The following is a 15,972-nucleotide window of genomic DNA, read 5'->3' as shown; positions in this document are numbered from 1 at the left end:
AAAAGAGAGGCAAACATAAAACGTGACAAAATGATGCTTTATACCATCAACCTCCCTGTCTCGTACACGAGGTAGTTAAGCGTTCCAGTTTGAAAGGTAGGCCAATGATATACAATCTATTAAAGATGTTCGTCTTCATGTACCAAGATGGACGGTGGTAGTCCTATTAATACGAGGTGAGCAGTGAGTGAGCTTTCTGATCATCTCCAAACGTTTTTTTTTGCTTAGATGGGTGGACGAATTTACAGCCCACCTGGTGTTAAGTGCATCTACAACGTAAATGCGTCACCCACCTTGAAATATAAGTCCTAAAGTCTCAAGTATAGTTACAACGGCCGCCCCGCCCTTCAAACCGAAACGCATTACTGCTTCACGGCAGAAATAGGCGGGATGGTGGTACCTACCCGCGCGGACTCGCAAGACGTCCTGCCACCAGTAATTACGCAAATTATAATTTTGCGGGTTTTGATTTTTATTACACGATGTTATTCCTTTACCATGGAAGTCAATCGTGAACATTTGTTAAGTCGTCGTGGTCTAACGGATAAGACGTCCGGTGCATTCGTGTTGAGCGATGCACCGGTGTTCGAATCTCAGGCGGGTACCAATTTTTCTAATGAAATAGGTATTCAACAAATCTTCACGATTGACTTCCAAGTAAGTGAAGGAATAGCATCGTGTAATAAAAATCAAACCCGCAAAATTATAATTTGCGTAATTACTGGTGGTAGGACCTCTTGTGAGTCCGCGCGGGTGGGTACCACCGCCCCGCCTATTTCTGCTGTGAAGCAGTAATGCGTTTCGGTTTGAAGGGCGGGGCAGCCGTTGTAACTATACTTGAGACCTTAGAAGTTATATCTCAAGGTGGGTGGCGCATTTACGTTGTGGATGTCTATGGGCTCCAGTAACCACTTAACACCAGGTGGGCTGTGAGCTCGTCCACCCATATAAGCAACAAAAAAAAAAAAAACGTATGTCATTCGAAAAATTGGTACCCGCCTGCGGGATTCGAACACCTGTTGCATCGCAAGATACGAATGCACCGGCCATCTTATCCTTTAGGCCACGACGACTGTTATCTTTCTACGAGTACCTATACGAGTATTGATCAATGCTAAGAGAAAAAAAAAATATTATATATCCTCACAAGAGGTCCTACCACCAGTACAAACGTATTTAAGCATACCCGTGTTGAAGTGCGGTAGATACAGTCTCTGCAAGTGAACGTAGTGCAGAGGCTGTTGATGCATCTCGGTGTGCGCGCCGTCGCTGGCCTCGCTCGGCTTCAGCAGCAAGTTGCCCGATGCGTCCACCGACAACGTTAGTGGACCTATAAAACAATTATCATTATATTTCGATTGAACATTCCATTAACGTTTTATGGATATTTTTTAAGAGGTACGGGGTAATGTTTTTAACCATGTAATGTAATGTCAATTGGCACTTGGGTTGAACACATTTATGGTAAAGGACACTTTTAGTTTCACGCTTACACATACCTAATTATTACTACACCATACAATCTCAAAGTTTATCGAAAACTTTAACTTTCTCTTAATACCGATTACTGATTAACCTTTTCACTTCATTTATTTAACATTTTTGACAATTAAAAGAAAATCTAAAGGATTACAATTAAATCGTTCCGAAGTTCTATCTTTAGAAATTTTAATGTGATATTTATTTAAGTGTACATATTCAAATGAACAAGTAATTTTTAGTATATATTTCTTGAACATTAATGAAATTTGCAGGTATGAAAATCGAAATATCGTTCTTTAGTTTAAATATTTACAATCACTAAAACATAAGGAAACTCACACAGAGGATTATCAGCGATCGTCTTCTTTACAAATGTGACACTCCTCAATAGAGCGTTACTCAGAGCTGATGTTGTCGAAGTTTGTTGAGTCGATTGATTCGGCATCGATATGCCGCTCGATATAACTTGCACACCACTAGTGGCGGTTGGGGAGTTCATTATCGACGCTATGGCGTTATCGAGAGCCGCTTGCGTCGATAGATTGGGCGTGTTTAGTGTTATCCCTTGAACGCTGGTGGCGAGGCTCTGGGTGCTGCTGGCGGTTGGCTGGCTCTGTGGCGGCTGCGGTACGTGAGGAGAGCTAGGTACTTGGTTGGGCATAGATGTCTTGTTCACTGTGCTGAACGCTGTCCACTGGCGGTGACTTTCGCCTGTCCAAATAAGAATCAAGTTGTAATAATAAGAACCTAAAGTTCCTGTCCACTAATGGCATTTTTTAATGAAGGATTACTGTTGGCCCGGAGCCCTTTCCAGTTTCACTAGGACAGGTGGGCGAGCAAAGGCTCAGTCAGGAGGGGTGGGATTTGCTAACAGCTGCCCGAGCGCCTCCGAAGGAGACCTAACAGCTCAAGAGCAGCTGCTTCGCGAATGAATCTACTACCGGATCGGAATCGCGACCCGCTGAGAAGATCCGGCGAGAAACTGCACGGGCTGATGCATGGGTTAGGTTGCACGTCGACCTCTTTGCCGACTTCGACGAGTACGGTTGCCGGGGTCCCTTAGCCTGCTCCTAGTGTTAGAGCTGAAGGCATCTAATGCAAGAGTTATTGGATCTGATGGATCCGTAAGGATGTGTCTAGGGCGACGACAGTGACTTGCTCCTGCGTGATCAGGATTCAGCGGCGGCAACGATAAGGCGATTATCATGACGCAACTAATGGCATACGCGATAAAGAAAAAACAATGTAGGGACACGTAAGAGCTTGCGCATGCAGTTATTGCATTACACTGCACCAGTTGCCCGGCGCCGGTCTTTATGTAAACACATGTACCATCTTACGGAATAAACGGTGTTTTCATTACTGTGTATTAGTTCTTTATTACTGAAGTCACAATTGGTAACAACATTTACAGTAGTGATCCAAAAAACAACAAGCCAGCAAATGAATGAAGTAAATGCCGTTGTTTTAGCGTGCCGATTTGCAGTTTGGATAATGTTCTAGTGCATATGGTTTCCATTAGCAATAAATACTGTAATACTATAATACAAAATAATCAAAGAACTATAGTTAGGAAATGTAAATCCCACGTACGAACGCATATTTTGCAAAACGAATACAACGTACTGATATCGATCTTACCCGGATCCGCATGTGTAGACTTGAAGGCTCCACCGGTGGGTTGGAATACTTTAGATCCCCCGGGACTGGAAGCCGTGATGCCGCCCAATAAATTGTCGGATGACCCGGCTCTAAAACAATAAGTACATCTCAGAAAAGCACACGCATCTGTTACTGCATTTTTTTTTATTGCTAGATGAGTGGACGAGCTCACAGCCCACTTGGTGTTAAGTGGTTACTGGAGCCCATAGACATTCACAACGTAAATGCGCCACCCACCTTGAGATACAAGTTCTAAGGTCTCAAGTATAGTTACAACGGCTGCCCCACCCTTCAAACCGAAACGCGTTACTGCTTCACGGCAGAAATAGGCAGGGTGGTGGTACCCACCCGTGCGGACTCACAAGAGGTCCTACCACCAGTAAAAACATCCAATATTTTAGCACAAAATTCCTATTTAACTTATTTTTATCGGTGGTTAGGCGTATTGTAAGCCCTCACGAGTAGGTACGACCTTCCTACTTATTTGTCTTCCAAGCAGCAATTCGTTCCGTTTCGTAGTCAGACAGTCTAATCTAATGTCCCAAGATGGGTGGCGGAAATCACGTTCTTTTGTATATAGGCTCCAACAAGGGGACCTTGAGATTCTTCCGCTTCTTTTTCTTCTTAACGTTTTCCCGGTCTAATGCCAAGGTTCGCTTTCCTACTTAAACTCTTGCAGTTTACCCGGTTTTCGATATCCTTCTGGGTGTAGTTACTGTCCTCCATATCCGCCTTTACCACTACTACCATTACTATCAATATTACCTTTACCACTTTACCTTTAGAGATTGTTCACCCATAAATAGAAAAACAACTTCATTGCTTTAAAGCATAGTGATCCTGATCAGGATATCAAACCAAAGTTAAAAATTCTTTATTGACATTGGTCCTTGATTAGCGTGAAAATTTTCAAGTTAATTGGACATCTTGATCTATAGTGATTACTTCAAACATTACAAGATGCTAGCAGTACTTACCTAGCTTTAATGGGTTTAGGTCTTCTCGTGTGATCGTGATGCGAAGGTAGGTAGTCCCTCGTATCGATGCCCTCGGAATCAGAATCCGTGACCTTCTCACCGCATTTGAGATCTATCTCAAGGTTTTGAGACGAGGCGGGAGTTTCGGTACACATTTGAGTTATCTGTACGATACAAAAAAATTAAGTGATTTATATATGTACTATATACTTGTCGTATATATGTATTTCGATTTTAATGAACACTTCATATTACAATTTTGGCTAAAATTACAATTTCGAGAGATGATGCCTTGATGCATTGCGTGATCATCGCCTTAGGCTTTTATACACCCTAGTGTAGTTAATAAAAATAATTTCGATCATCGAAGACATATGCCCGTATCTTTAGACGTTTCGTAAAATAGTCCTCCACTCTTAACTCATCCGATGATGCTTGAGAATACCCTTCAAACTTACTCGAGTTTGGTATTTTTAGTCGACCATTACAATCAACTGTCCTCGAGTGAGGTAATAAGGAAATTAAATTATCAAAATATGCGGGAATCATGCACAGATCCAGGCCATTGCACAACAATATCATATATTTCCATTTGCGGTCCACATACTATTTGGACATTGATAGAAAACCAGCCTTGAGGAACGTTCAAGGTACGTCGCGACGTACCTTGACTTGACAGTCCGCTTACTTCACTCCGGTTAGGAAATTTTTCCAAGAACGTTTGAGTGGAGTTTATTTTTACGACTAATCATACCAAAACGCGCGTTGGAGGTTGAGTCGAGTCGAGTTAAGCTCGTGTAAACGACTAAAGATACGGGTGATAGTGTACCGAAAATGTACAAATAGCCGGAACGATTAGAATTATATTACTATGGGATAAACGAAAAACAAGATTAATTTTCTGAGTTAAGCATACATTCATCGTTTTAGTTACAATAACATCTTGGCCACGGAATTTAGCGCGAAGGTCATGTATTCAGCAAAAACCACAGGTAAAATAGTATTTCGATGACGATTTGTTTCTTATTCTGCTAGAAATCACTTACATTGAACCCTGTCTTCGCTTTTAGAAAATTTGTAAAAATAAATAATTTAATCTACATATTGTAATCTTAAAATATGCGACCTCTAATTACTATAGTACTTCTTCCATAGTCGTAATTTCTCACCCAAATTGTTTTAAGCTTAAACGTCTCAAAACTCGTTTCTGTATTACCAATAAAAAAAGGATTGAAGTTAGACGTACATGGCAAACCAAATCAACCTTCGATATGGAAAATGTTGTGAAGTTCTCGTTTATTATTTTTAAGGGATTTTATGACCTGGTAACTAAGACCTTTAGGTCAAGTCTTATTTTAATTTATATTCTTGTTTTTATGAAAAATGATAATATGAAGTGAAATGAAATGGTATGAAATATAATCCCAGACTTTTTCAGTGGAATTTTTGGAGGATCCCGAGAAGTTACATTCAGCGGCTTTGTTTGATTTTCCCACATTTGTGCACTGTCGCAGATCCTAAACAATTAATAAACCATCGTTATTACACATTTAAACCTGAAAAAACACTAAATAGACAAAATAAAACAAATCCCACAACTTCATTCCTCGCGTTCCCGCCAAAAAGTCGCAATGACACACCGATATACCGATAATTAGATTATACAAACTCAACAGGTATAAAGACGTAGTGTGAAAATAGTTTACCATGGGTTCGTCGTCGCTCAGCTGCGGCGAGCCGACGTGGTTGTAGGCGGAGATATTAACTGGAACGTCCACTGAGCTGGGGAGAGCGCTGCTCGGTACTTCTGAAGGAGTACGAGGACTCTGCGAATACAAAGTTGTCAAATATTATAGATATTAACTTTATTACTAAATTATTATGATTTTTTTTTTCTTTCATTGCTTTAATGGTTGGACGAACCCAGGGTCCACCTGGTGTTAAGTGGTTACCGGAGCCCATAGACACCTATAACATAAATGCAGCCGCACACCTTGATACATAAGTTCTAAGGTCTCACTTTGAAGAGTACAACCCCACCCTTCGATCCAAACGCATTACTGCTTCACGGCTGAAATAGACAGGATACCTGGTACCTACCCGTGCGGATTCTCAAGACAACCATCAGTAAAACGCATTTGTACATTATTTTCTAACCACATGGAAACCTAGGTAGTGTATAACGACGACTTCATTTATTACCTGTTTAAAAAATAGATTTATTCAGAAGCGATTATGAAAATACCTGCGGTATGGACCCAGTGGGATCTTTGCTACTCGAAGATTTCCTACGATCTTTGTTACACCATTTCCATTCCGGATGTGCTTTGAAGTGAGCTTCTTTCACCTAGAACATAGAATTACATTTCATTAACTAGAAAATAATGTAAATCATGAATTAATGTTAATGTTCGATTACAGAAACACGAAATCTATGGTTAGTTACGAATGTTACGATAATAGGAACATTGACATTATTTTTCCATTGTCAGTGATTTTCAGTTATATAAAAAGAGATGTGCCGAGTGCTCATAAGTCGGTGCATTGGATTAGTTGACAGATGACTCTTGTTAAGTTAGGACATTATATTATTTCTGACGTTTGGAATACTTTAGTGTCGTCGGTGACGGACGACTGACGTGAGATTAAACCGTAAAAATAGCTTTAACTCTTTGACTGCCATGTAAATCACGGGTGCCGGGGGTTATGGCGTCTGGATTGACTAATTTTGCCTTTTTTTGTTTCTTAATGTACGTTATAGTCTTCTAGGTCTCTTAGAGATAGATTCAATCTCAGTATCTCCGGATTCATGTTTCTGTAAGTCTACCAGATATGCCGGCGCCTTAGTAAAAGAATTCGTCACAATTACTTCAGTGAGCCACGTAGGGCACCAGTGGCCTATAGGGCAGTTAAAGGGTTAATGACCTCTAAGACTCTCAAAAGCCGAACTAGCTTCGGTCCCGATATCACTCCGAACGTATTGTCTATCGTATGTAACCTACATTCGACAGTTTTGTAATTTATCCTTTTAATTGTAAAAAAATCCCAATTTTTTTCCACTTTCTATCGACAAGCGCCCAACCAACCTCGGTGGCCAATTCATTGTACTTCTGCTTCTCTTCGGGCTTGAGGGAGTACCACCACTCGCCCAGTATTTTGCTGACGGTGCGGTTGTCCTGGTTGGGATGCATCTGGTGGACGACTTGCCGATGTCGCTTCGAGAAAATCATGAACGCGTTCATCGGACGTCTTATGCGACGCTCTTTCTGTTGGGTGAAAAAAAAACACAAGTCATGTTTAAAATACATTTTTACCGACACAGTTCTATTTAATACAAAATAGAAAACTTTGAAACTTGAACCCGTCGACCCATCTAAGCAATAAAAAAAAAACATTGTTGATGGTAGAATCTTAGATATTTATGAAACAAAAATGTAATTGCGTTTCTCTGTAAAAAATTTGAAGTTGTGAAGATGACTTGTGAAGTTTATTAAGCTAACTCTAGTAAGTCGATCTCACAGCAAAGAAACAAAGACTCTTGTATTTGAGTATGAAGAGATTTTCATTACATGTATTAAGCTAAAACACTTTAGACTCCTATATTTTACAAAATAATAAATGTGGCAATTTGTTATTTTTGTAAGCTGATCTAAAGTACTATTCTTTACAGAGCGAGTACTCTGCAAAACAAGAACAACGCATTACTGCTTTTCAAGAAATAGCTTCCTATGAGGCATTGTAGTATTTCTGTGGACCTTGTGGCATTTACAAGCATAGCACAGGCACTCAATGGTGATGGAATGGTTACCTTTTCAGAGGTGCTTGCGGGCGAATTCAAAGCGGATAAACTTTGAGAGCGTCGCTTGTTGGAATCCTCGCCCGAAGCCGGCTCGTCGCATTCAAACACTTCGTCATCTTCGTCTGTACACATCGACGTCACCGTGTCTGAAACAGTCATGTACCAATTCACTTTCTAAATTTGATTAAATTGAAAATAGTAGAAACCTTTATGACGTCCTACCTGTCTAAATTTATTCTCAATCAATCTATGTTACGCGACATGTTTTTTTATTGCTTAGATGGGTGGACGAGCTCACAGCCCACTTGGTGTTAAGTGTTTACTGGAGCCCATAGACATGTACAGCGTAAATACGCCACCCACCTCGAGATATAAGTTCTAAGATCTCAGTATATTTACAACGGCTGCCCTACCCTTCAGAACGAAACGCATTACTGCTTCACGGCAGAAATAGGCAGGGCGGTAGACTCACAATGAACTCTCTACGAAATGTCTGATAGACTTCGGCATTGTGTATCCTAACTCAATTTTTAACCATATAAATACTGCGTTTAAAGTTCCTGCTAGCCAGTAGAAGCAACTAAAAAACAATAAATGACTCACCATTAGTCTCAGTCTTGATCTGGTCTTCAGACTTGATGTGCGCAGGCGTGTGCGGGGTGTGAGGGGTGTGCGGTGTGTGCGGCGTGTGCGGGGTGTGAGGGGTGTGCGGGGTGCGCGGGGAGGGCGGCGCGGAGGCGGGCCCGGGGCTGGGGGCGCTCAGTAGCGGCACCAGGGACTGCCACGGGAATGCGCCGCACGATACTCCGCTCGATACTGGAAGAGTAAATCAAGTTAAAAACATCATAGGCCCAGCTTTCCTTACTTTTTTCCCCTACCTGTTCTAGTAACCTCGAGGGGTTATTCTAGATTCACCAATTAAGTGAGCTCACGGGGCTCAAGCCGGGAGTGCTGCTAACCTGGCCCTAGCAAGAGTCGTGCCAAAAGAAAATATACTCGTACTGCTTATTTGTATGCTGAACTACATTGTTTTATTAAATTTCAAGGCATTTCCTTGTTAGATCGTAGAGTGTTCCGTCAGTAAACAGTAGATCTTGGTTCTAATCAATATCTGAACTGATTTCGAGCTAACCTCGACAGTTTCTCAAATAGATTTGAAACCGTTGCTCACCGATAATGGCCGTATGTGACGTGGGTGGCGGCAGAACGGGCAACAACTGATTCGGATGTACTATCACGGCACTGCTGTTCACGTTTATACTGTTTACCTGGAAAATAAACAGAATTATTACTTTATTTTTTAAATACATGCATGAATATGTAATAATAATGTTACTTGACCAAAAAAAAGGAATATGTAGTTCTTTTTAGCACAATCTGTGCCAGGACATTGAAGGATTTGTCGATATTAAAATTTAGATGCTCAATTTATCATTATTATTTTTGCACACGAAGTTCTAACTCTTGGTCCACCTAGTATCAAATGATTTCCAGGGTCCATAGACATCACAAGTGAGATGCCATGAGGTCTGTCTCACTTATCCTGAATTAATACTGTCCTTATTTACAAGTTGAGACGTATGAGTTTCGCAGCAGAATCCGGCGGCACAACGCCCCGCTACCCACAATTTAACCATAAACTCTATTGTTCTATAAATACTCACATGGTCACCATTATCCAAAATTCTGTGTTCGGTCTCTGAATCGTTCTTGTTTAATTGCTGAGTCATGTGATTCAACTTTTGTTCTATCTGCGAAATTGATTAGAGCCTATGTACAAGACATCGACGACTCGAGATGAAACTATTATTATAGAATTAAAAATTGCAGAAGACACAAAACAGTACATACATAACATATGGAGTGTGTTCATTCATAAATGGAAATCGTAAAAAAAAGAAACATAATAATGAATCTACATTATTATGTTTTATTATTTCTTCATTTCTATCTAGAAATCTAATTTAGAATTTAATACTTTTACAGTATTATCTTTTTTTCTTTTTACTGTAAGCCGTGTCCCGAATGGTGGCTATATGAAAATAATAAAAGGAAAATAAATAAACGCAAGATTGATTGGTTTTGACAATTTCTATAACATTTTCAATGCTTGTCAAATGTCAGAATGAAATCAACGTATGAAAACTCAAATACGTTTTTTTTTTATAGTTTTTATAAATGAAGTAAAAAGTTCTACGATTGTAAACAATTGTATTTTCACTTAAAAATTTATAAATCTGTGACTTACATGGACGGTTTCAGGCGGTTCGTTTTTGATTAAAAAATACTTTTTGTCCATAATATTCTGCGGTATCACATAGACAGTTTTGATCGGTTCTTGCTTGACCTCCGGGTGCACGACGGGAAGCAACCTGGCCGGCAGTGGCGAAGGCTTCAATATTCTCTTTTCCTCCACGGTCACTCGAGCCTCTGAGAGTTCCGGAGGCCTGTCCATCACGCTACGGAGCACGTTGTGGTCTCGCTGCGGCACGGAGTGATCGTCGTCTTCGTACTCGGAGGCCCTCCGTTTCCCAAAGTTCTCGTGACTCAACGGCGGCGACACATCAGTCTCGCGGCGATAGGACTCGTGGATGCCGTTCCTCAGCAGCGACTGGCGGTACATGTTGTGGTCCAGGTCGAGGCCGTTGGCGGAGGTCACGGCTCTGTGCACGACCAGGTTCTGTGCGAAGTCGGCGGGGCGCGCGGTGGGGGCGGCGCCGGCTTGGCTCGCGGCGTTAAGGTTGAGCGACACGCCGGCCGGCAGGCTCACGAGGCTGGACGAGGACGCCGTCACACTCGTCTGTATCAAGCTCTGGGCGGTGTGGCCCGCACTTTGAGCGCCAACGACGTTTGACTGCGACGAAGGAGCGTTCAATACTGATGTTCCGTTCCGGTTTTCAACCTAAAATAGAATACGAAATTAAATAAATAATATTTAATTTGTCTTCCTTCTTTTTTGTTCAGATTATTTACACTTTGCATTTGCAGGAGACAGTTCGATAGCAGATGATGGGTGCCGAGTCTCACAGACACAGCCCACTGAGTTTCTCGCCGGATCTTCTCAGTGGGTCGCATTTCCAATCCGGTGATAGATTCTGCAAAGCACCGCTCTTACTAGGGTTAGTGTTAGCAACGTCGTCATGTTTGAGCCTCGGAGCTCACCTACCAGTTAAGGTTACGCTGAATTGGTCTCTCAAGACCATCAGATTAGGTAAGAAAAAAAAAAAGTTGTTTTTTTTTTTTTTCCTACCTAATCTGAGAGCCTTGAGAGGCTATATCAGCGTAACCCTAACTTTTGTAGGTGAGCTCACGGGGCTCAAACTTGATGACGTTGCTAACACGAACCCTAGCAAGAGCCGTGCTTCGCAGAATCGACCACCGGATCGGAAACGCGACCCACTGAGAAGATCCGGCGAGAAACTCAATGGGCTGTGTCTGAGAGTTAATTTACTCGTCGAGCCCTTCGTCGCAAGCGACGGGTTCGACGAGAACGGTGACCGGTGCTTGAAGTACCTAGAAGCACCGTTAGTGGATCGGGAGGATCCGAGATGACGTGTTTTGGGCGACGTCGACTGCTTTCCATTCTGTCCGCAGGATCAGGAATGAAAAAGTTGCCGAAGCGATGGGTTATTGTGCCTTGATGCCTTTAGGAAAAAGCAGACGAACTTTATGGTTCATATGTTATTCAGTGGCGATTGGAGCCGCCCATAAAAACGAGAACGCAACGCATGGCTCAAAACTGTGTGTTACTATTTGAAGTATTCAATTACCGGATAGTGATAGCTCGGGGCGGGTGAGACTCTTATAACGCTGGTGGCCACTCCTCCGATAGGCGAACTGACTCTTCCCGGTCTCACTTCAGGCCTAGAAACAAAAGTCAATATCGACGCTTGAAAGGCAAACGTGACTAAGCGACAATGCGTGAACTTTGCTGCTTTTTTGCGGTAGGCAGCGGCTTGGCTCTGCCCCTGGCATTGCTGAAGTCCATGGGCGACGGTAACCACTCACCATCAGGTGGGCCGTATGCTCGTCTGCCTACAAGGGCAATAAAATAAAAAATACTTTACAGTAGACTAATTTAAAGTTGAAAAAAAATCTATTTTAACGAATCGAGCTGTAGGATTGAAATGATTTTAATAGACCTAGAAATATATTTTTTTTTGCGCATCGAATATGGTTATTGTCTATCATTTATGTACAAAGCAGTTATCGTCGCTTAGTCACGTTTGCCTTTCTAGCGTCGGTATTAATTTGACTCCTTGAATAATAAATACCGAATGGTAATTTCAACGTCACTGTACCAAGATTGTAATTAAACATGAAGGAATGTGACTGATTCACGAGTGCTTAAAAAAATGCATAAATTAGTTGCGCTATTCATTTTTAAAATTACGATACTTAAATTTTGATGGCAGTCGCAGCCGACATCCAAGTTATTTTATAGTTAGATATTTTCTTACTCATCCTGTATTAGGCGCGAAACAATTCATGAGTTCGGTTTAATGGATACTCACCTGTAAGTTGTATGGGAGAATTTTCTTTATCCTTATGTTTCCTTCGTCACATCGCGGAACTAAATCTTTAGGACCCCTACACTAAAGGCCCTGAGGTAGAAGTCTCCTATTGCACTTAATAGATCATAACGCATACTCTCGACATTATTCCCTTTCCAGGGATGGGAAACCGCATCTTAAAGTAGGTACCTGATGAGATGGTGGTGGTAGAGCGCGGTGTGCGGGGCGGAGTGCGGGGGCTGCGGCGAGGAGATGGGCACGAACAGGTTGTTGCGGAGCCCCGGGGACCCGCCCCCGCCCACCGGGGACGCGCCCGGGCTGCCCGACCGAGAGCTGCCCAGCGACACTGCACACAACATAACCATCCCTACAGACTGTGCCTTACACCAGCCGCATATTCTTAGACGCATCTATTAGAACTAGTGGCCTCTCTGTAGTCGAAATTCGACTATAATTAATTAAAATTATAAGTTTGAACATTATTATGGTTCTATTGTCAAAGACTAATACTTCTATAATCACAGATTTAGCCAAGACTACACTTTAGACTTAATTAGAAATCAATTCGACCACAAACTAAGCAATAACAAAAGTCTGACTATATAATTTATAATTTGTTTGATAATATACATAATATGTGTGTGTCAAATAGATGGTAGTGTATATTCCTTCTCTATATTCTCTTTATGTGTGGGAAATTTCTTACTCCTCCGTCCGTGCGAATTTCGTAAAAAGGGGTACAAAGTTTTTGGTTCACGTATTAATATAGATAGTTGATAGCGTTCAAATAGGTAATTTGCAGATACATTTTAAAATATCGTTCTCATTATTGTAACTATCGCGATCTTTTTTATAAACATGTATAATGAATGTACTTCCGGCAATAAATGTCTCCAACTGAAATAAAGTCAGTACCACAATCTCGCCCAAAGGGTATATATTAGTTTGTAAGTATGCATCAACGACAGATTTTGTGTGGCAATTTGTCTCCTCTCTTAATTGTTTTTTTTATTGCTTAGATGGGCGGGCGAGCTCACAGCCCACCTGGTGTTAAGTGGTTACTGGTGCCCATCCACCTTGAGATATAATTTCTAAAGTCTCAAGTATAGTTACAACGGCTGCCCCACCCTTCAAACCGAAACGCGTTACTGTTTCACGGCAGAAAGAGACAGGATGGTGGTTACCTACCCATGCCGACTCACAAGAGGTCCTACCACCAGGGAAATTTATTCTCGTCGCGATTTGAACCGCGTTGTGACCACCCCCACATGTCCAGGCTATGGGATGGCTGACGGGAGCAAGGCTACACTTACCCAGCATGTTGGCGGCCTCGGTCTCGTCGGGGTCGAACCTCCCCGTGACTCTGTAGTGAGGGGGCGTGGTGTCGCTCTCCCGGGACGTCTCGTCTCCCTCCACGCCCGTGCCGCTAGACGACAATGATTTACTGCTACTCCTGAAATCGAAAGCGTTGAATGTGTTGTAATCATTGCGACCGAGAATTATAGAAAAAAAATTGCAGTTTGAGCAATTATATTGATCAATCATGTGTTAACCGTGACATGAGTGGTGGCATCATCTTTATTGTCCTGCTTCAGCTCACCTGGTGTAAAGTGGTTACCGGAGCCCACAGACATCTAAAACGTAAATGCGCCATCCACCTTGAGATATAAGTTCTAAGTCTCAAGTATAGTTACAACGGCTGCCCCACCCTTCAAGCCGAAACGCATTACTGCTTCACGGCGGAAATAGGCAGAATAATTATACCTATCCGTGCGGACTCACAAGAACTCCTATCACCAGTAATTATGCAAATTATAATTTTGCGGGTTTGATTTTTATTACACGATGTTATTCCTTCACCGTCGAAGTCAATCGAGAACATTTGTTAAGTACGTATTTCATTAGAAAAATTGGTACCCGCCTGCGGGACTCGAACACCTGGTGCATCGCTCAACACGAATGCACCGGACGACTTATTCTTTGGCCTTTTTTTTTCGGGCCGGTGGCCGATCCTCCTACGAGGTCACCGCGCTTAGGGGGCGCGCGGGGTATGTGGGACTTGATGATCTGCAAGGTGTTGGGAACAGACCGCGGGCCCAAGGAATTTTAGGGCCTCACCCACTAAGCGACCCCCCGCAGTCTTACACCTGACGTCCGATCTCCGTCCGGGGTCAAAACCCGGTCAGAGTAGGGGGGCTCCCGCGGTCAACACTGCAACCAGACACGCGGCGCCACCCCGAGGACGCCCGACCGGCGGGTCGTCGAGGCGATAGTCGACGAACAACGACGTCGGTCTCCGTGGTATTATCCTTTAGGCCACGACGACTTATGCTAGTTGTTTGCTAATTTTCCGGTGTCGCTGCTCGGTATGCGGTCCACGCACCTCTGCTGCGGCGTGTGCGCTGAGCCCTGCGCGAGCGGCGTGTTGGAGGAGCGCGCGACGCCCCGCAGCGACAGGTGGCGCGAGCAGAAGCCCCGGCGCTGGCTCTCCTTAGTGCAGCCGTCCTTCGAACACAGCCGTCTCCACTGTTTGCCGTTGAACTTCTTCCTTATACCGGTCGGAGTCGATACGACATCGCCCTTCTTATATTTGTGCGGGGTTGCCGCTTGAGATCTGAAATATTTAAAAAAAACGATATGTTTAGAGGCCAGCGGTCGGGGAACCGGGGTAAATTACCCCAAATAGGGTAAAATGACATTTTGTAGGGTAAAAATGAAACTTTTGTGAGTAAAAAGTATATATTGAAGTGAAACTTCTTTAGAATCGTTGTGGTTTCAAATTATCATGGGGCTATAATATGAAAGATGCTAAAAAGAAGCGATTTCGTTTTTTTTTTTGTTTTTCGCCATGGGGTAATATCAACTTACGCAAAAATATTTTGGGGTAATAATTAAAAAAGTTCCCCGACCGCTGGTTTAGGCAAAAAACGTATCGTAACGAGTACAAAAAACAACTCTTTTTTTTTGTTCTACCTAAGCTGATTAATAAATTAAAAATTAAAATACTAAGATGACCAATGTCTCCATCCTCGAAGAGTTGAAGGTCACCAAGCGCCTGCTGACTATGTGCCAGGAAAGGATCCGGAGTTTCTTTGGGCACATAATGCGATCCTCATTGCACAGCCTGGAGAAACTCACAATTCTCGGACAGATGGAGGGGAAGCGCGCTAGAGGAAGAGCGCCAGCTAGATGGGTTGACCAACTCAGGGAGGTGACTGGAGGCCAGATATGGGGAGCGGTACATATGGTGCAGAACCGGACCGAGTGGAGAAGATTGACATACAGTCACGATCCTAAGCATTGAGGGAACGACCAGAAAGAAGAAGCTGATAAAGCATGAGAAGCTATGTCAGCGTAACCTAACAAGTAAGTGAGCTCACGGGCTCAAACCTGATGACATTGCTAACACTAGCCCTAGCAAGAGCAGTGCTTCGCAGAATCTACCACCGGATCGGAAACGCGATCCACTGAGAAGATCCGGCGAGAAACTCAGGGGGCTGTGTGACGACGGTGACCGGTGTTTGAGGTACCTAGAAGC

At 42.8% G+C, this 15,972-nt stretch overlaps 1 protein-coding gene across 6 annotated transcripts in view; it reads right to left on the bottom strand.

Moving 5' to 3' along the window:
* Positions 1-15,972, bottom strand: part of cic (Putative transcription factor capicua) — a 52,162-nt gene that overhangs the window by 12,045 nt on the left and 24,145 nt on the right. For all 6 annotated transcript variants that reach the window (XM_089728680.1, XM_089728682.1, XM_089728677.1 and 3 more), the window contains exons 7-22: positions 14,818-15,048; positions 13,748-13,887; positions 12,624-12,780; positions 11,691-11,784; positions 10,169-10,822; positions 9,585-9,671; positions 9,092-9,188; positions 8,524-8,736; positions 7,930-8,066; positions 7,208-7,387; positions 6,367-6,468; positions 5,828-5,947; positions 4,122-4,285; positions 3,124-3,233; positions 1,822-2,193; positions 1,187-1,330 (exon numbers count right to left, since the gene is read on the bottom strand). In XM_089728680.1, coding sequence (XP_089584806.1) covers positions 1,187-1,330; positions 1,822-2,193; positions 3,124-3,233; positions 4,122-4,285; positions 5,828-5,947; positions 6,367-6,468; positions 7,208-7,387; positions 7,930-8,066; positions 8,524-8,736; positions 9,092-9,188; positions 9,585-9,671; positions 10,169-10,822; positions 11,691-11,784; positions 12,624-12,780; positions 13,748-13,887; positions 14,818-15,048 — 3,002 coding nt within the window. The remainder of the gene's footprint in view (positions 1-1,186; positions 1,331-1,821; positions 2,194-3,123; positions 3,234-4,121; positions 4,286-5,827; positions 5,948-6,366; positions 6,469-7,207; positions 7,388-7,929; positions 8,067-8,523; positions 8,737-9,091; positions 9,189-9,584; positions 9,672-10,168; positions 10,823-11,690; positions 11,785-12,623; positions 12,781-13,747; positions 13,888-14,817; positions 15,049-15,972) is intronic.

This window comes from Bombyx mandarina, chromosome 07 (genome assembly GCF_030267445.1).
Source record: "Bombyx mandarina strain Sakado chromosome 07, ASM3026744v2".
Classification (NCBI taxonomy): Eukaryota; Metazoa; Arthropoda; class Insecta; order Lepidoptera; family Bombycidae; genus Bombyx; species Bombyx mandarina.
This window is presented reverse-complemented; position numbering and strand designations above follow the sequence as displayed.